This window comes from Antrostomus carolinensis, unplaced genomic scaffold (genome assembly GCF_000700745.2).
Source record: "Antrostomus carolinensis isolate BGI_N321 unplaced genomic scaffold, ASM70074v2 scaffold15586, whole genome shotgun sequence".
NCBI classification, from domain to species: domain Eukaryota; kingdom Metazoa; phylum Chordata; class Aves; order Caprimulgiformes; family Caprimulgidae; genus Antrostomus; species Antrostomus carolinensis.
In genome coordinates this window covers 36,035-57,234 of record NW_010322624.1, presented here as the reverse complement: position 1 = coordinate 57,234, position 21,200 = coordinate 36,035, and the positions used below count along the sequence as shown (strand labels likewise).

Genomic DNA, 21,200 nt, shown 5'->3' with positions numbered 1-21,200 from the left:
AAGTCAACAAGGTTGGTCAATGATGGAGTTCTGCTCTAGGAATAACTCTGCAGTGCAAAGAAAAATGTAATTGCTTTAAGTGTGGGCCTTTTTCCACCTGGGAAGCCCACAAACCACTAATGAATATGGAATAGCTCCTGCCTTAGTTAGACACAGGGTCCAGGCTGATGTTATATACCCTGTGCTGATTTATATGACACAATTGAGGTCGTGGATGCACCCTTGCATTGCAGTCACACCTCTGACTGCAACAAATAGGCTCAGTAACATGATCAGTGGATAGTAAGCACACTTCCTCATCTCTCCTGTTTACCTGCATCCTTTGTCCCATCCTGTTAGGGTTAGTATTCTGCGAGCATTTCAAAACAATATCCCTTTCATTCAACAATTCAAAACCAAATTCCAACATAAATTCAAAGCCATTCTTTTCTTTTTTTGAGGGAGTTACTTTGCAGCCACATCATCTTGTAGTCGTCACCATGCAAACCCCAGTGCTGGTAGAAGGCTGGAGCTGCAGAGGTTGGGGGAGATGCTTGGGGGACTCCCCATTTGATGACCACATTTGCTTGAGCATATGAACTAACCCCAAAATCAGACTCTTGAGGAGAAGCACCTGAAAACAGAGAAGGGTGGGCTGCAAATCTGTGGCCATTCTGCTCCCACTCTTGCTACATTTATTTAGTAAACCACCATTTCTATAGAGTTACCATGGATGTATCCTTCCCTGGAAAAGAGGATACATTACCAAAAACTTACAATACAATGAAAACAAATGATCTTTCATAGCTGTGATTTTAATTTAGCTGGATTGAGTCCAGTAAGATCTGGAAAAGTAGCAGGTGAGAAATAAGTTAAGGGGTGTGTCCATGGCACTGGAAAGGCAAAGATGACCAGTTTTACCATAAATAACATAACAATATCAAAATCTAATTGCTGTTAACTATAGCCTCGGTGTGCAAGTGATATTTCATCAGACTATGCCAAATTTACTTCAATTAAGACTGACGCATGAATAATTCAGGCATGACATTTGAGTAATGCATGCCCAGATGACAGTTTATTAATGCCTGTTTGAGTAAGATAGAGGGGCCTTGAATGTATTTTCAAAAAGTTGATTTGAAGTAAACCAAAGGTTTTGCAATCATTAAGATAACTATATTTTGCGTTGGCTGCTTGTGAAATTGATAAATTGCAGTATGCATAAATAAAGAGAAGAAATAATCTATTTGTATACAGTGCTGGCCTTTAAGCCATTGCCACTATTGAAATGAGTTTTGAGATAATTTGGATAGTTCCTTGCAGGTGAAATTTAGTTCTGTAGGACTACAAACTCATATTCTTTGCTTTCCTTGATTGTGGACCTTTCTGCCATTTGGTCATTTTCATTCCCTTGCCTTGTATAGATACTCACAGAATAGAAAAGAGAAAGAGGGTGAATGGAGAGAGAGAGAGAAGGGTAATGAGGATAACTGATGGTATGGCTTTCATTAGAGAAAGATCAAACAAACCAAGGCTGCTCATGCTCAAAAATAAATAAATACAGGGGAATATTATGTTGTATAGAAGTGGGAAGCGAAAGGATTAATAACGTGTTTTCAAAGTATGAGAACAGTACCCTAACCCCAGTGAAACTGGCAGGTTTAAACCAAAGGAAAAGAAAAATACACTCATGCAGTGTGTGGCTACACTGTGAAACTTGCTGCTACAAACTGATTTATAGCCTGAACAATATATGGGATTTGAAGGACTGAAAAAAGGATTTGAAAAATTCATGGAGATTATTTCTGTCTTTTCCATCAATCACCGCTTCGGGTGAGCTCAAAATGTTCTTAAACATCTATGGAGGAGGGTGTCCCTCTCTGCTTTCTTTATACCCCTGCACCCTTTTTGTTTACTCTTTCCTAATGAATTTTCTATTGATGGTAGAAAGGCTTCTGACAAAAAGAGGGACATCTATGCAGACACTGATTAGTGTTAAGCCATGTTCTTTCCTCACTGAGTATCCTCCAGAACCTGCACACTAAAAGCCTCAGGGAAGTAATGGCTGGTTTTTGACAATTAAGTGGAATGTTGGGGAAATTCCTGGCCATGAACCTTAATGCTTTGCCTTAAAAGCAAGATTTAGAGGTGAAAGTCTATAGCACTGCAGCTGATCCACTGCTGCAGAGTTTTCATCGGTTTGTCACTCCACGTGTTCAAATTAAGGACACAGGCTGAAGGCTGCAATTTTCCCTTTTAGGCTCAGGGTAGAAGAATGTGCTTTGAAAACATTTTCTTTTGATTTCAGAGGGTCATTAGAGATCTGACCACATTCTAATCCTCTTATATTTTCCTCATTAGATTTGGATTACTGCAGCTAAGCAAGGAGTGAAAGCTGGCACGTTCTTCTGGTCTGTGTAAGTGCCCCTTGTTTTCTGGAGATTTGTAACTAATAATTCAGAATTAATTTGATGCAAGTGTTTATTAAGTCATTTTCTTTACTCTAAGCATTCAGTGGCTTGGAGACTGTACCTGAAATCCTCCCTTGTTTCATTTGTGCAGTGTTTCTAACAAATAAAACCAGTGCTACAGTTTGTTGCCTGAAGTTCATACACTGATTTTTGACAGTTGTCTGAAGAAAAGACCCGTGCCTATGTAGAAAATTACTTTCTTTCATTTCACGGTGTGTTATTTTGCCTCCTTGGTATTGCTAGCAATGTTTCCTAGTCCTCTGAGTGTTTGTGGAAGAGTTTTTCATTGTCCTCTTACGTCACCTGACATCAAAAACCTAATTGACTCAAAAGCCTGACTTATTCATTTTACAATCCAGTCTAACCTTTGAGTAAGATATCCAGTTTCCCTTTTCTCCAAATCAGCCCTGAGGATCTTTGCTGTTTATTTTTTTGTTTAATGGTTCCAAAATAGTTTCCCTTGTCCCAGCTAAGATATATCTTCCTAACTGACAATGAATGAATTTTGATAATTTCTGAGTTCTGAGGAATGCATGTGGGTCAGTCTCTATGTTCCATTTTAGGGGCAGGATTGCAGGAGCAAAGAAAATGGGCAAACTGTCAAGACTGAAGTACAAAGGGGATATGCCTATTTTCTGTGATTCCATTAGAAATAATACTCTTTCTTGCTACGAATATCATATAGAGGGAATAATTGAATGTAAAACATACAAAGCTGATGGCAGGTTTTAGGCTTGTAAGATAGTTGGTTGTCTGACAGAGCTCCAGTCTGGTCCTCTACAAAACAAAGAAATTAATGTGATTTAATTCTTTATTAAGACCTACAACTTCACACTCACCATAAACACCCTGGCCAATGTATGCTTGGGGATATAAAATGTTATGGAAGGTAACCAAGCGTATGTCATATGAATGGCAATAGGAAGGGAATGAGACAGCCATTTTATGTATGAGTGAAATATATATGCCTTAAAACTATATTACTTAATTTGAGACACAGAGTGTTTTTTGGAAGGATTTTCAGGCAAACTCTTTTAGGAAAACAGAAGTGTTAAAAACATCTTAGTCACAAATGACTTAATTGAAATAATAGATTTTTTTAATATTGCACAATTAATGAAAATTTCAAAACTGGCCAATACCCAATATTATTATTCTACCTTATGATATTGCCTCATTTGCAACTTTTTGCATAAATTCTCATTTTTATAGTTGTTTTACAACCAGAAGTTCTCTGTGTAGTTGGAGACTGAGGACAACTGTTCTTCTACAAGGCATTAAAAGCTAACTTATTTCAAAATGGCTATTGGCGTCTCTGTTTCTCTGTCAGACATTTCCAAAGAGAGCTGAATTCAATTCAGCATGGTGAATCCAAGACAGTTATATTTGATTCCTTCCTTGGGATTCTGCTATTGATTTAGTGGAATCTGGACTGACTATGCTATTGTATTAAAAAAACTGCGTGGTCATTGACTTGCAGATCTTTCCTAAGATGAGATATTTGGAAGTTTAACAGCTGTTTATAAGGTTAGTCATTCTCAGAGCATGAACTTGGCCTCAGCAGCCAAGTGAGAATTCTCAGAATACAAACAGTGAAATGGGATGAGTCTGTTCTGCAGAGTGAGAAGCTGTCGAAGTTGTGCAAGTCACCGTGCTGATGGCCTGGTGTTTCAGATGGCTTTGTTTTGATTTACAGCAGCCTAGCTCTCCGTTCAGCTACTATTAAGTCAAAGGGAACTTTTCCAGTGTCTTCAAGGTGACCAGAGCAGGCTGGTCATTTAAACTGGTGCTGATCTGAGCAATTTAATGGTTTTTACACAGGCCAGCTATCCAATGGCAGCACCATTGTGTGTAAAAAAGGTTCATCTGGATTAAAGCTACCAGAATGGATCTTTATTCATGCCTATTTAGAACAGTTAGGTTTACTACCTTGAGTTCTGACTTCAGTTACAAACTTTTAATCATCTTTCTTTTGGAGTATGTGGACAACAGCAAAAAAGAAGATACAGCATCGTATAAAGACAATTATGTCATTATGATTTATTTTAATCATGTTAAAATCAGTTCATAGCAAGGCTTTGTTGACGCTTTTTATATTCTATGATAATAAGATATATTTTTATATTTTGTGATCCAGTGTCATCCCCCATGAGCGCAGAATATTAACAATACTGCAGTGGCTAACACTTCCAGACAACGAAAGGTAATTCACTTATTGTCATCTGTTATTGGATAACTGCTAGCTTGTCTTCTCCCTAAAAGTAGCTGGAAGAGAAAGGGGAAATTGAATTAGAAAAAAATATTTTTGTCTGTTACATGCTACCCCTGATTTAAGGGTTTATTGGGGGTTTGTGTTTGGAGGGGGTTTTTTTGTTTGTTTGTTTTAATCTCAGTTTTTAACCATCAGCATTCGGATTCCTCTCAATAAGTGTATGGTATGAATTTATTTCTTATCAAGAAGCGTTTATTTATATGGATTAACTTGGATTGTTCTTATCCTGCTGAGTCTAATATAGTTTAACAACCTTACAGTCAACAGCAGTTGCAGAACTGGACCCTGAGGACTGGGAAAATGTTAAGATTTTAATTATGAAAATTTTTTAGTACACAAGTTCTTACATGCTGCTGGCTGCAAAGCCCAGCAGAGCTGCTGTTGTGATCTCTCCTACCAGACTTAGAGCATGTGTCCTCAGATGGTGCCCCATGTGCCTCCCTGCATGTGTTCTTGGTTTAATAAAACTGTAGAACAACTAATTGCTTAATCATACCATGGAGACATATGACTGAGAAACAGTTCTTTTTCCATAAAGCCAGCTCTCATTGGAAGGTTGACTTGATTTGACTTGACCTAACAGGTCTGGGGTTTTTTCTTGTTGTTGAAGGAAAGCTCCCCTGAACAAGACCTTTCTTTCTTTCTTTCTTTCAGGCCTTATGTTTATGCTTTCTACTCTGAACAACCAGATGCTGCTGGCCACAGATATGGTCCTTTCAACTCGGAGGTTAGTATAGATTTTCTTCTGCAGAAAATGCACAGGGTTCAAATACAGTTTTGGAATAATTGACACTGCTCAGGAGTAATGTTTTTAGCAACTATTTTTCACCCGTTTCTGCAGAATGCTTCTCCTCTGCCAAAGAAGGCAAAGTTACTGTCATAAGGATTTATCATGTGAGATTCACTTCTGAGAGAAGGAACTGCCTGTACCTTTCAGGATGCTATTTCTCTGTGTGATATGATAATGCAAATGGAAATATTTATTTGGCAAAGACAAGAGTATACTTGGGTGCAACAGCATAATTTAACTTTCCTCAAACAATTTATCCTTCTTAAAAGTAATAAAAATATAATGCAGAAAATATTGAGGAAAAATGCAGAGAAGAAAAAGCTTCCTTTAAAGCTGACAGCCTGCAGTAGCCAAAGCAATAATTCCAGTCTGTCATGAGCTGTAAAAAGCTGCTATTTCCAGTTTCATATAGGCCCTACAGGGGTTCAGAAAGCTTTGCCAGTACTGTTCCCTCAGGACTGGGCTGTTGAGTTTGGAAAAAGTTTTGAAGCACTGGAAGGTATTTTAATGAAAAATTATGTGCAAAACTCCACAGAAGTTTAACCCCTTGTTTGAGCTTTGGGTAGCTGGCTGGGACTGATGAGTACTGCTTCCCTGCCAACACTGTCCAGGTGACAAGAACTTAAAGACTGTGCACTGGGATTTGTGGGGAGGCAAAAAGTAAATTCTACACCCAAATATCCTAGTACTTCGGGTGGCTGGGATCTGGCATCTCCAATGATGTCTGACATCTGGCAGAGATCCTCTAGTTTCAGTGCAAATGTATGCCTGCAGGTTGCTATCCACATGCTTTTTAAAGAGTAAGCAAGTGTTTGCAAATCTTTGAAAGCTGAGGAGTGTATCAGGTACCTACCCTTTGGAAGGTAATACAAAGCTCCTTGAGCAGCGAGGTACCCAGCAGTTGTTTCTTATTTGTTTGGTATATATATCAGATAGCTGTTCACTACTGGAGAAGAGAGCAAAAAGAAGCAGCATTAATCTTTTTTAATATGCTTATGTTATTTGGGCTGTTTAAATAAGTTTTCAGCGATTATGAAGTTGCTGTGGGTAGCATTCCTGTTGGATCAGTTTGAGCCATGGTCCCAGAGCAGCGTGTATGAGGAATTATTCCAAACCAGCACTGGAACACCATACTAGATAGGAAGAAGTAGTCCTTTTTCTGGATAAGTGGTGGTTAAAATCTGCCAACACTCTTGCTAAATTGACAGGCATTGATATGTCTCCATGTTGTCATTTGGCTCAGAATGGGAGAGATGTCTGACTCAGTCAAGCAAGGTATTGGTAATGAGAACTCTCTGATTCAAGGCTATGTTGCTCAATGATGCTTCAGAGTACCTCTTATGGAAGGAATACAAATATTATGTGTGACTTATGACTCACAACTCTTAATTTTATTTATCTGTAGACAATCACTTCCTTCTGAACAGAGTTGTGGGGCTCTTTCCATGGACTTAAAGGAGAATATGAAGATGATGACCTTGAATTTGTTCTTTAAATTGTAGTATTTAACAAACTGGTTTAACATCCAGTGTGGTAATCTAGTTTTCAGATTAATTATAAGGGTCTAAAAAGTGAAGCATAATTGTATCATTGTAGGAAAAATTATTAAAAAAGCAAAAAGCTCCCAAAGGCTTTTATTATTTGGGGGTTCTTCTGGATGGTTATCTGAAGGTTGACCTCTAATTGCAAGGCAAAGCTTAGGCTCTTAATAAGTGTGAATTAAAAGCTTATTAAAGTTTTACAAATAAATTTATTTATGCCATTGATTTTTAGCAAATTAAGAACAGACGAGTTAGCAGATGAGCATGTATGAGTTTCCAGTTCAAACAGTGGCCATAACTTTGTGAATGGAAATTTAAATAAATGAATACAGCTGTGCAAGTATACAGATGCTGAGATTTGCTAGGGGCCTGGTTTCAGGATAGAAAAACTAGGAAGTATTTTATATTGTCTCTATTGACACCGTTTTCAATATAATTTTTAGGAGCTATGAAATTTACATAAATCAACTGGGAAGAAAGTCCTCAAAGGGATCCTTTTCAACTGCTTCCTTGATACCGAGAGCACATGCCCGTGAAATCATTCTTTTCTTGTATACAGCTGGCAGCGGTTAGACAGTTGGAGTAGTTCTGACCACTTCATTTTTCTTCATGCAAAGGCAGATCAGCCAAACAACAATATCTGAAAATAGGCTCTTAACAATTGTGTGATATATTTAAGATGGACTTCTTGTTTCTTCTTTTGAAGAGTGAAGATTTTATGTTGAGTTTTTCTTGCTGCATTTTGTAGTTTGAGGAATACACCTTGAAAACCTCCAAATCCTACAAACGTCCATTAGGGTGGACAAAGTGGGTGTTTACTAGAGCTTCTTATGCCAAATAGTGTTTTAAATGTATTTTAAATGTTTTATCTTTAAGGTCTAAAGGTCCATGACTGATAATTTTCAGCTTCTAGACTTCAGTGGATGGCACTCAGAGCTTCACAGGATGTGCAAAACAGCTTATGTACAGAGTCTTAAAAGCTAGAAATAAAGGGACTTAGATGCACTTTACCTTGATTAGTGAGTTGCCAATGTTGCTGATATAAATGGAATACAGATTATGGCCAGTGTCCACTCATGTAACTTTACATTTCTTCTAAAATTATGAATTTCAATGTAAATGAGTTAGTTGTCTAGATTTTGGAGGGTTTTTTTTGGTTTTGGGTTTGTTTTTTTGTTTGGGTTTTTTTTTGGTGGGAGATGAATAATACTTCTTAGGAAGTATTTTAGAGCGTTCCACTACATTTCCAGGAGTTATCAAATACATGCTTGCTCTTGATTTACTTCTGCATTTTTTTTTTCTTTCCCTCTGTGCTTCTGCTACCAACTCTGGTAGGTTGTTCCCTCCAGGTCAAGAAGCAGAGCTTTGGCTGGCTGGTTACCCTTGTGATGTTCCAGTTCCCCTCTGTAAGTGGGGAGAGATTTGTTTTCCTCCTCCATAACTCTGTTCTGATTCTTCTCAAGCAAGACTAAGATTTGGCTGGTTAATAAGAACTTGGCTTTTTTTTTTTTCCCCCTCCTAGCTAACTTTATTTTGAAAATAAAATATTGTAGAAGTATACTACCATAAGAGCTCTAAAACAGATCGAAACCTGGCACTGCTAAGCCGTTCCTGCTGCTCCTCTAACATGCTGTCTTGAGACAGCTATTTTCAGTGTTCAGACCTGGGTCTCCTGCGCTCGCGTGTTTCTGGCATTGTGGAGCTCTGTCTGAGCCAATTCAGAGACAGTAAAACGAGAATCCTTCCTTTCCTTGCCGCTCCTCTCATCAGGACTGCACAAAGCTTGAAGCGTTTTAAAAACAGAAAACTCTGGTGCTGCTTTATTAAAATGCCTTTCTGGAGAGAGACGAATGAGACTGGACTAGAATCTCCTTTCCAGCTGCTTGCCTTGGAAGCAATGAAACAGCATGGCAGATGGTAACATCCCCTTCCTTCCCTTCCCTGTTTACATAGCTCTGTAACTGAACAACTGTGAGAAGCTGCCTAAGTGTACATAGAAGTAAAATATCATCGTAAATCTCCGACTCTTCTCAAGCCCACTCAGCATGCTCCATTTTACGCAGGATATTGCAGTTACTATCTCCCAGTAGGCGAAATCTGTCATTGCTTCACACACAATCCTGAGCAGTGCCAAGAGCCTGCAACTTGTGTTAAAGTCAGAGTGGTACAGTTTAAAATTATGAGCAAACTGATTAATGAGATAGTTGCTTTTTCCAGTTATGTCTTAATTTTTTTTTCCCTTCTATATGTCTATCCCAGGTATCTGTGCACTTATGAATAACATTACCCAGTAAGGTGCCACACTGAAAGTGCTAGGAAATTCTCAATTCTCAATCCCTTGATTCAAAGGATACAAGCTCTATGCTGAGTTTCACCCTTGTAGCTTTGTCCTGCAGCCCCCATATAGTGGCTAGTGGGGTTCTGGTGATTTCAGTGGTGTGCATGGCCTGGCACACGATGGCGGCACCTGTTAATGATACTGATGAGGGTACCTACTGTCACTGATTCTTAGTCAAAAAGTGTGTGTGGGAAACCTTGTAGAAAGCCATTTGGACTGGACAGGCTCTAGTACTCATACCTGAACCATCATCCAAGTGAGATGTTGCATTTCCACCAGCAGTCTACCCCAGGCACTCATTAAATTATATACAATTACTTTTACTTAAACTGATATTAATTTTATGTAAATTTTGATAGTATAAATGGATTAATATTTGACCAATAAATTCCCCCCCTCCCACCACCCCATAACTATATATTTTCAAAATGAGAAACCCAATCTATCTTCTGAAACACTAATTTAATTTGCTTTTATGCTGTCTGCTCTTGTAACTGCTGTTCTGCTTTCAGTACAATTTGATGGATTCCTCCTTAAAGACAGACAGATCCTAAATTGTCCAAATGCCTGAATTTTTGAAAACGCCACAGTATTTATGCTTCAGAATTAGCTAGCACAAACATCTGATGTGAGCCGAAGACAGGCTTTTTTTCTGAGTCCAGACATCTCTCCCCGCCAGTACAGGAGAGTAGTTATGGCTCCCCTCTTACTCCGCCTAAGAGACCTAAGAGAAAGCTTCCTCCTAAGAGGAGACAGGAAAGACCAGTTGCAGCTCCAGAGAAAAGACGACGAAAAGTACATAGAGTGGATCAATATGCTGCGGAAGCTCGTCGGAAGAAAGTAAGTTTACATATGTTCCAAAATTTTATGATGGAAGTGCCACTTTTTAGGCACTGCTCTAGCTTTATTTTTTTTTCAAATTGGGAGTTCACTCCATGCTTCAGTTTTGCAGACAAAACTTCTATAAATGTACTGAAGGACCCAAAGGAAAGCAGCCAAACCAGACCAAGTCTTCTAGGAGCTATGTTTTTCTTGTTTCAGACTCTGTTTGCATTAGGGAAAGTCATCTTTATAATCTCTTTACATTTTTAAATCCAACCACCAGCTAGAGGCAATGTCAGCTAAATCCCTGGGAAGATACTACCAGTGTTGTTAACCCTTCTGAGATATTACAAATACTGCAATATATTGTAGCACCCTTAACTCCCCAGCTCTTGGGAGCCTGGTGATTATTTGAGATTCTGTGTCTAGTCATCGTGGTTGTGGAAAAGTCCTGAAAATATGACTCATAAAATCTAAAAAGGAAATAACTTTAAAATTTGTTTTTAAAAATATATATTTTAAAGCCTGTTTGTGACTTTGGAGGGTAGAAGATTCTTGATTACATGATTTCTGAATGCTGTATTGGCAATAGAAATGGTGCATAAGTCTGTTTTCACAAGAAAAAGATCAAATAGAAATTCCTTTATCAGGAGAAGATGCGAGTGGAGGAAAAGGGTATTCCTTACTGTACTGTCTTTCTCCACCTGGCACTAACTAACATTCTAGGAAAGGTTATAGACTACTTCAATATTATTTGTTTTCAGAAATTTAACTAAATAATTAAAAAACTCTTCGAATAAACAACCTAAATGTTTTTTTTTTAGGCTTTAAAAAAAAGCCTTGACACTCCACTGTATCCTACAAGAGGCTACACTCTTCTCAATAGCTTTTTTGTTTTTAAACTTATTTCATGATTCAACTTAAAACAGTTATTTTGAGACCAGTTTTTTAAGTGTAAAGACATGTCAGACAGGGACACGCAAAAAATTACTAGGTGTAAGAGAACAGGAATTTTCTGAACTTTTAACACAGATTTACCTGAGAGGAGAACCAGTAACTGCTAGGTATGATCTTGCTATTACTTATTAATTTGCCATTCCAAGTTAAACCCTTCTAGCATGAAGTATAGTAGATAGCCTGTAACATTCCTACTGATGTGAGCATATGTAACTCTTTTTTTTTTTTTCTTTCTCTGTATGAAAAGGTCATCCAAACCTATCCCTAAAGAGCTCTTTCTGATAAGCCAACTGTGAAAATTTATCACTATTCTTTCAGAAAAAAAGCATCCTAATATTACCTGATAGTTCCCATTATATCTGCAAGTTAATCTTTTGGTGCTGTTTGAGGGCAATGAAATATAGTACAGGCTGGGGCCTAGCAATTAAAAAAAAAAAAAAAAAAGATATAGTTAAATTTTTTCTTCTTTCTAATAAAACTTAATCTAAGGAAAAATTCATGACAGAATCCAGTTGTGGTCTGTATGTTTCAGATCTCATATCCAGTGCTTTCATGATAGTACCAACTCCACTGTAGCACCACCTTAGATATCCATGTATCTTGAAAGATGTTTCTGTACAACCTTCCAAAGTCTTTTTATCAACATATTGGTGAAGAAAGGTATACCACACAGAATCGTAGTAGTTGGAAAAGACCTTTAAGATCACTGAGTCCAATCTTAAACCTAACACTACCAATTCCACCTCTAAATCATGTTCCTAAGCTCCTCATCTAACCATCTTTTAAATACCACCAGGGATGATGACTCCATCATCTCCCTGGGAAGCCTGTTCCAATGCTTGACTACCTTTTTGGTGAAGAAGTTTTTCCTAATATCCAGTCTAAACCTCCCTTGGTGCAACTTGAGGCCATTTCCTCTCTTTCTATATGCAAGGGTTTTATTTGTTTACCAATAATTCTTTGTAAGTTGCATATGTCCACATAAAAAACGCTTGCCTGAATAATGTCACCTACAGCCAGCCTTAGACCACAAAGACCATTTGGGAAAAATCTTGAGCATTTTATAGAATTACAGATGATAGCTGAATTTAAAAATTAAAGAGAGACAGAACGCAATGAGAGGAAGAAATATTGGTGAGGACCTTTCTCAGAACCGCTTTGAACATGGCCAGGTAGTGAAAACTGCAAAGTTGAAGGGGTTTTTTGTGGTTTTCTCTGTTAGTGTTTTGTTTCTTTTAAAAATAGGATTCTTAATCTATATTAACTTTCTTACAGTTTCAGAAAAGTGTCTGCAAGCTTACAGATTAAATAATGGTGAAGAGAGTAGCTAAACAAAATAATTGTCATCACTCATGAATCCTTGACATTTCTGGAAGTATAGGGGGTTTTGTTTTTGGTTTTTTTTAAGAAGCTTCAAGCCTACTGACAAAAGTAAACATTAATGGGAAATCCATCTGGATTTCCAGCTTCCTTGAATAAGCTTTGGATTCTGAGTAAAAGTTGTATTTCCTTATATAATTGATGTTATAGAAATAGAGTTTTGGAAAAATGGAATTTGCATTCATTGAGAAATTTTTCCTACTTGAGAGTGGAAGAATGCTGAAACAGACAAAACAGACAGACATTTTTCCTCTTTTTTTTGTGAAATCAAGATTTTCAAAGTTTTAACTAAACTGACTACCTAGGCTTTCCTGAATTAAAACGTTTCAAAATTTTACCTTTTGCCTGAACCACTTCCATATGTTGCAGAAACTCTTCTTTCTGTTCCCCACTGTGATGCCATTTCTTGTGACTGCTTCTCTATGTATTTAAAGTGCCACATGGGAGATGAAATTTCCTGTCTTTTCTTATAGCCTACCAGGCTCATTTAACATCCATTCCTTAAAGACTCAGGCACAGGGAGAATTTCTGAACCATGTCTTTCTGGGTCACACTAATGCAGTGTTTATTTTTTCTTCTCAGAAAATTCTGCCAAAATCTATTTTTTTCTCATCCAAAATTTGTTAGCATTCTGTTTGTGACTGGGAGAATATTTTGGTGTGGATACTTGGACCAGCCAAATCAAACAGACAAACAAGGAGGAGGTTGGCATATAGTGACAAGAAATGTTTTCTTCTCAAAATGAAAACAAAATCTGAGTCTTCTGCCTAAAATCTTACTTTAAAATCTTTCTCTTCTCTGTGCCATCTGGTAAAAAATGTTTCATTTTCTTAGAGCTGAAAGCACAATCCTGTGAACGTCTTGGTGTTTTCTGTTTTGTTTCTTAATAAAAAAGAAACATAAATGAAGAAATGTCTTCTGGGCCTGCTGACAGTTTTGCCAAAACTGTCACTTGAGATATTGGTAACTTTTGGCTTTGAAGCTGAAGAACGCTCCCTCCGAGTCACACGTGCTACTCAAGTGACTTGCATGTTGTCATCCTGGTATCAGATGTCCTTTGAAGTGAATTTCATTAAGTGACTTGGCATATAAATCCCAAATCCAAAGCTTCATTTCATATTCATGCTTTGACTAAAACATTCACATAAAATAGCCTCTAAAAAGTACTGTTATTTATCTATAACAAACTGAAACTTGTGTTTTTCTACTATCTATATTTTGTTTTACCAAATGTACACGTGTCCATGGGAGGCCTAGGATCAGCCATAAAGACCATCTACTGTCTTGTGTCAACATCTCAACAGGGCTTTCTTGTGATGAAGTCACAGTGTGGATATAGGAAAGGAAATGGTATTATAACTGTAGGTGTAACAGCTCAGCCAAGGCTTTGCCTCTTGACCTGGATGGTTATCCTACCAGAGTTTTGCCAAAGGACCTCCAGTTGCAGAGGAATTGAGAACATTGCAGTGATAGAATTAACTTTTTCCTTTCTGCATATTTATACAGATGATGGTGAATCCCCTGAGAGAGATTGACAAGACAGTAGGACAACTAATGGATGGACTGAAACAGTTGAAACTTCATCGATGTGTCAATGTCATCTTTGTTGGTGATCATGGTAAAAACCCCAGTATTCTTTATCAGCCTATAAGTGCTTGCGCAATGTTGCTGTATGTATAATAGGTGGCTTAAATGAAGGTTCCATTGAATACACTTTTGTGCTGATTTTTTCTGGTAGTTTAAATCCACGAATGCAGCCAGTCAGTGTAGACTGGCCACTCAGCTCACCTGTTAACTGTCATTGGAAGACATTTCTCTTTCATAACTGTGATCTGGGTATTTACATCTTCACCTAGAGTTTTTCAAAACTTGACATTTTTGATATGACATCCAAGTGCAGCTCTCCTTGCATGTATTGGGAAGTTGTAATGTGCCTAAAGTAATAATTATGGTAGTTTTTATGGAAGGAAATGGTTTAGTAGCGCTGTTCTCTTTTTCATGAAGAGAGGAATAGGACTTTAGAGCAAGACATTTCCATGGCAATTAGTGGGTCAAGTTATCCTACTGGGAGAAAGACTGGAATATCTGTTAAGGGACTGTGTCCAGCTTGGATGGAAAATGTAATCAAAATAATGGAGGAAGAAGGAAAACAGTGACAAGATATTTCAGGATCAGATGGAGAGTCACCCAAAAGCAGATATTATTTGGTAGGTCTCATTCTTTCAGACATCAGGAAAAACTTTACAATAGAGTAAATAGTGAGTACTAGCAAAGACAAAAAGAAAAATAAAGTTTTGTTAAAGAAAAATGTGACCATAAACCTGGTTTTGCACAACATTTTAGCAATCTTTGTTTATGAAAGTCTCACAGGAGTAGCTACATTAGCAATGAAATGGAACATGCCTCCTTTCCAGCTGTGGGGATGGAAGGGTAAGGGGCAGGAAGGATTTCCAGGGGAGGCAGTTTTGTGCTGAGAACTGCCTGTGACTGGCAATACATTCCTCCCCACCACAAATGGCTGTAGCAAAGAATTGTTTATCTGCGGCTGCCTCAGAACAGACCACCAACAGGCAATACCTTTTGTGTGTGACTTCTCTTTAAATCCTTTGTTTAAAGAAAATAATCCCCAAAGTAGTACACTAAACTAGAAACAGACTTTGATTTTTCCATGAGCTTACTTTGGAGATGTGTCAGTGCACACATGGTATATGTGGTGACTGTTTCTACGACATTAAGACTGGTATTTCTCTCGTGTAGGCAAGTGTTAAAATCACCTCTAGTTTGGCTCTTACCAGTGTCTGATGATCGAATTAGATGACTGGAAAGAACAAGAATAAGATTAGTCATCCGAGAGAAAAGAATCCATAGGCTGTTTGGGGGCTCTTCCTGTGCTGTTTTGGAAAATAGGTTTATTTTCAAGCTGGATTAATTTTGCATTTTCCTTCTGCAGGGATGGAAGATACTACTTGTGAAAGAACTGAATTTTTAAGCAACTATCTGACTAATGTGGAAGATATAATTTTGCTGCCTGGATCTTTAGGGCGAATTCGACCTAGGTCTAGCAGTAACCTAAAATGTAAGTTAATTTAATTGTACCTCTTGTGTCCGGAGAATTAGACTCCATCCCTTCCTTGGACTGATGTATGAAGGGTGTAAGTTCGCAGTGTGTCAGTGGGACTTTCAGAGGGAAGCCCACTAAAGACCAGCTGCTCGCTTCCTTCCCAGTTCGTAGCTTACAGATCCCACAGCAGCAGAGCTGTGTCAAGTGGATTGCTGAAATGTTCTGGGTTGAAACCCACCTTTTTATTGCAAGAAGTGGAAACTCTTGAAGATAGTTCCACATTGGCAGCATACATGTCATGAGTTTGTTCACACCCTTCTCCCCTCTATCAACGAAAATGAGACTTGAGGGAGCTCAGCACTTTACAAATTGTATATTAAAAAAAGTATTTGGTATCTTTCCTGAGCTAATGGAAAAAAAAGTGAATTGTTAATTTGAATTCAGTAGATTCTTCATACTTTTGGAACAGATGGGAAGCAGAATGTGATAAACTTTCTTAGAAACTCATTTATTTCTGTATTTATTTTACTATAAACTAATTTGCCTGTGTATTTATGCTGTAGGAATATAAGATGAGTGTGTCAAGATCGGTTGAAAGTAGGGCATACATTGATACAACTTACTAGACTACCATAAAGACTGAATTCCTGCACTTCGCAGTCTACTGCAAACTTATATTTCAGTTCTTCTGAGACTATTTTTTTTTTTAGGTCTTTTAATCCTTGAATTCTCAAATTGCTGAGAAAAAAATTAGTTTTCTTTGGATGACAAAAGGCAATATCTTCCAAAAAGACCAGCTAGTCTGACTGACCTCTGAGTCATACTACTGGTGTTCCCGCAATACCATTTTCCCCTTTTGGCCTCTGTCCACAGCTTCCTAGTTTGAATATTTGCAATTGCTTATAAATCAGCAGTTTGAACATAGAACAAAGAAGCATATTCCTTATTCCTTAGTTTTAGAATGGGGATTTGCCCCCTTAAATGGCAAATTACCAGATTTTTTTATTCCTCCTCCATTTTCCTATTGATAAAACTGCTTCAAGGCCTTCAAACTCATCTTTGCAGTGGCTAAGCCTGTAGCTTGTGTTTTGAGTAGAGGTCATTTCAAACTCAGCCAGAACATGCCTTAAGCAACTAAAACAGTAATAGTTAAACAAGAGATTTTCATTTCCTAAGATTTTTGTCTTAGCCTGCTTTTTCTCTCAGGACTGAAAAATGCTTCCCCCTGCCCCTGGAAGGAGACAGAGTTAGTGTGGACCGTTGCTGGTTTGGGTTTGGGGCTTTCTACATCTCGCATATCCCTTGAGTAGTCCAAAGATATATCTAGAATATTTTACTGTAGCTTTTCACTTAATCTGTAGTAGCCTATGAAATACATAAAATGTCAGAAGAGACAAAGAATGCTGTATATTTATTTTACTGCTTCTAAGGAAGTGCATTGTTGCATTTGTATATGCTTTTTAACACCCTTGTGTTTGAGGGTGATTTTTTTACTTTAAAGTAGTCAAAAGACTTGAAATTATATGTTTTCAGAAAAGAAAATAAATATTAACCTAAGGTCCAAATCATAAAACAGTGAGCAACATCACTTAAGCAACTAAAATATCACTAAGTAAAGTGTATACAGTTAAACTTTAGTTCATATTCAGGATATCTTTTCTGATTATATACACTGTACTTTTAGTAAAGATCAGCCAGCTTCTAGGAAGAACACTTCTGTAGAACTACATTATTACCTTGTGTTTTCTTCTGCAAATAGTTAATCTTTTATATTTTTGTCTTTTTCTTTTTTTTTTCTTTGCTTAACAGATGACCCTAAAGTGATTGTTGCCAACCTTACAGTAAGTATTTAGGACTGGGAGGTATCTCTGTCTATACTGCACTGCTCACTTCACATCGTAATTTGTAGGATTATTCAGCATTCTCTCCTTACTCTTTAGGCAGGAAAACCAACCATTAACATGAATAAGGAGTGTTAAATGGTGCCCTTCATGAGTACAGATTAATGTTTGTCATAAATTCCACTGTTTGCTGCTGTAATAGCTTTTATAACCTTTTTGGGCAATGCACAGCCAGAATCTCCCTGACTGTCTTGACTCCCTGAATTGAGTCTATTTATTCGTTCCTTCAGAAATGGAAAGTAATCTTTTAGAGTAAATATTTTACTAGCACTTTGAAGATGCTGAAAAATTTCATTTGATAGCCTTCAACTATAACCTTGCTTTTAATGGAAAAAAAAGTGTTTACAATAAAAGCTGATTACAAAGAAAAAAAATCAAATTTTGTAACCAGATAGCTTTAAATATATCTGCAGATGAGATGTATTTTGAGCATTCAACTTTCCTCTGAAACTTAAACTTTGGTCCAGTTAGAATAAAATTCTTAATCTGTGAGCTAAGCAAGTGTTTTGTTGTCCATGATGCTTTCAAAAAGACTGTCATGAGAATGAAGCTTTCCAAATACATTTTTGAATGACTCCCTGGGCCCTGGTCTTACGTAAATACTGCACAGAAAGGGCTGGACCGAGTACTCTACATGTACACTTTGTTTTCAAGTCATCATCAATAATGACCTTAACAGCTTGATTTCTGTAGTTCAAGGTTTTATGTGCGTCTACGCTAACAGAGAGCACTGTCATTTGTAACCATTTATTTTTCAGTGTAGAAAGCCAGACCAGCACTTCAAGCCGTACTTGAAACAGCACCTGCCTAAACGCTTGCACTATGCTTACAACCGAAGAATTGAGGATGTCCATTTACTGGTGGATCGCAAATGGCATGTGGCAAGGTAAACTCTTGCTTTTGCTTCCATCCTGACTTTCAGCCTTTTTTTCTGAGGAAATGAGACATCTGGGATTGCCCTGTCTATCAGCATCCCAGGACCAAGATGGGCTTTGAACTCCTGGTGAGGTTCAATCACATTTGGTGCCAGGGGATGTGGCTCAGAAAATTGTTTCAAAGTTTGGGAAAATCAGCAGCTGGATACAGGGTAGAAACCCACACTGGTTTCCTCAAGCAGCTGTGTGGTTTTTGACCAATAAATGAAAGTATAGGAGCTGATAACCATTGGGGTAATGGTTGTAAACTAAAAGAGGGTAGATTTAGACTAGATGTAAGGAGGAAATTTTTTACACTGAGGGTGGTGAAACACTGGAACATGTTGCCCAGAGAGCAGGTGGAAGCCCCATCCCTGGAAACATTCAAGGTCACATTGGATGGGGCTCTGAGTAATCTGATCTAGTTCAAGATGTCCCTACTCACTGAAGGGAGGTTGAACTAGATGACCTTTAAAGGTCCCTTCCAACCCAAACCATTCTATGATTCTGTAAGTTTTTTAATGAGGTGCAAGCTTATTCCAATCAGGATGCAGGGAATATGGGAGAACAGGGAAGGCATATGTGACCAGGGGATGTTAGGAATCAAGAGGCTGAATGGATGCAATGGACAAATGGAAAGAAAATGAAGATATTGGCAGAGTGGGTGAATGCGTGAGAACATGTGGAAGGACATGTCAGGGAGGTCATCAAAGTGCATGTTGTGTTGCAAAACAAATCCACAGAAAACCAGGATGTTCGGAGAAAGCCCCGTTTTGGGTTGTTCTTCCCCATATGCCTCTGAATTTTCAGTTATAAAATATGGGCAATTTTTAATATTCTTAACTAAAAATTGAGTGAGGAAAACCAAGTTGGCACATATATGTATAGAGTGAACAGGAGAGGAGTAACCTTTGTTTATGAACTGTGCACGCCTTTCTGGTTTAATATATATGCTTTTTCTTGCTTTGCTCTTTTGACACATGTTGTGTATTACAGTATGAGAACGGCTGGGTCTTTATGCATAAAGCTGACTCAGTGGTTCTTGGAAGATGACACAGCTTTTGGCTCATGGTAGTCTGGTATGAGCTTTAAATTATGGTAGGGTTTTTGCCCGTATAGCTGCCAGGCAAACACACAGTGTGTTGAAAAAGTATTTTGACATCTCTGCTTATCTTTCTGTGAATCATGCAAGGATCATTCTGCTGAAGCAGTGAGTGAGAAACCCCAATTGCTTTCTTGCATAACTCCACTAGCTGGCTGACTGGTTGCCCTGTACAGTTTCTGTGGCTAGGGTTCATGTCCATTTCAAAGAATGACACTTTAAGTTTAGGCCTATAAAAGTTTTAGTTTTAAGAATTTTACTGGAATTGATGAAATGGCCCAAATCTAAATCAACTTACTTAGATTTAGTAATTTCTTATTAATTACATCAGACTTTCTTTGGCTTATATATTAATTAGATTTCCTGAAATCTCATTCATCAATAATCCATTTGTTAATGCAACTGTAATTCATTGTATATTCACAGCCAGGAAAATGGTAGTTATAGACCTGATTTCGGAAACTCTAGTAATTTACAAGGCCAAGATCAAACTTTGGCTGAGCATCACTTTATTCCAGATGAAGACATTAACTTGTAGGATATTCTGGTCTACTGAATGCATTGCCTGCATATGGCCCTCATAAAACTGTAGAAAAGTACTCTGGGACAAGATGGTAATATAATTCCTGTGACACAATACTTATTTTTCCACATATTTTCTAAAAAAGTTACTCAGGAACAAGCTGATAATTAGCATTCCTAAGATGCAACACTTATTTTCTCAGCTATTTATCTTTATTACATTCCTTCTCTTTTTCCCCCAGCTTCATTTCTGCTCCCCATTTTTGTCTATTGAGTGGAAGGCAAACAGGCAGAAGCACTTTACAGCATTGTACGACATTTGCAGCACTGTAACATTACAAAAATGCTTTCTTAGAAGCCTCTGTTGGTCTTTTGAAAACTGGAAGAATACCTCCAAATACCTCCAGTCTGTAGGAAATGATGTGATATGGGAAAGTCTGAGAAAATAAGTAAATAGGTGCTAAGGTAGTTATCAGTGAGTAAGAGTTGGCTCTTAGGTTTATACTCTCTTATAGTGGAAACATAGGGAAAATCCCTGGGGTTGCTGGATGAGCCTGCCATCCCCACTACTGCTATTCAAGAAAGATGAGCAATGCACTGCTTTGTAACCTTAACCCTCCTACCTCCAAAGCACATTGTCAGGTTAACTACCATACCTACACCTTTGAGGAAATTTTCTTATACTTTTTAAATTTAGGAAAGCTGTGGATGTTTACAAGAAACCAACAGGAAAGTGTTTCTTCCATGGAGACCATGGCTATGACAACAAGATCAACAGCATGCAGGTATGAGCAGTGCAGTAAACTTTGTGGGAGGGTCATTGAAAGAAGAAATTGGAGGTCTCTAAAATGTAAATATTCACTGAAAAAAACCCCATACCTTTTAATGCTCTTCTTTGTATTCTCTCTCTCTCTCTCTCTTTTTTTTTTTTTTTTTAAAAAAAAAAAAAAAAGACTGTCTTTATAGGTTATGGTCCTACATTCAAATACAAGACCAAAGTACCTCCTTTTGAAAATATTGAACTTTACAACGTCATGTGTGGTAAGCTACCTGCTTGAGAAATTGCAAGGGAAACATGCTGTTTTAGCTAGCAGGGCTTCATTTAGGCACCCATGAGCTTGTGCCCTGACTCCCTCACAGTGTCCCTTTC

The 21,200-nt window shown here is 37.8% G+C and overlaps 1 protein-coding gene across 1 annotated transcript in view; it reads left to right on the top strand.

Moving 5' to 3' along the window:
• The first annotated feature begins 2,346 nt into the window (after window positions 1–2,346).
• ENPP2 (ectonucleotide pyrophosphatase/phosphodiesterase 2) overlaps window positions 2,347–21,200 on the top strand; it is a 33,672-nt gene continuing 14,818 nt past the window's right edge. The window contains exons 1-9 of the mRNA XM_010170310.2: window positions 2,347–2,396; window positions 4,588–4,653; window positions 5,377–5,449; window positions 14,057–14,168; window positions 15,501–15,626; window positions 17,421–17,452; window positions 18,271–18,398; window positions 20,748–20,835; window positions 21,004–21,091. Of these exons, the coding sequence (XP_010168612.2) occupies window positions 14,057–14,168; window positions 15,501–15,626; window positions 17,421–17,452; window positions 18,271–18,398; window positions 20,748–20,835; window positions 21,004–21,091 (574 nt within the window). The 5' untranslated portion in view covers window positions 2,347–2,396; window positions 4,588–4,653; window positions 5,377–5,449. The remainder of the gene's footprint in view (window positions 2,397–4,587; window positions 4,654–5,376; window positions 5,450–14,056; window positions 14,169–15,500; window positions 15,627–17,420; window positions 17,453–18,270; window positions 18,399–20,747; window positions 20,836–21,003; window positions 21,092–21,200) is intronic.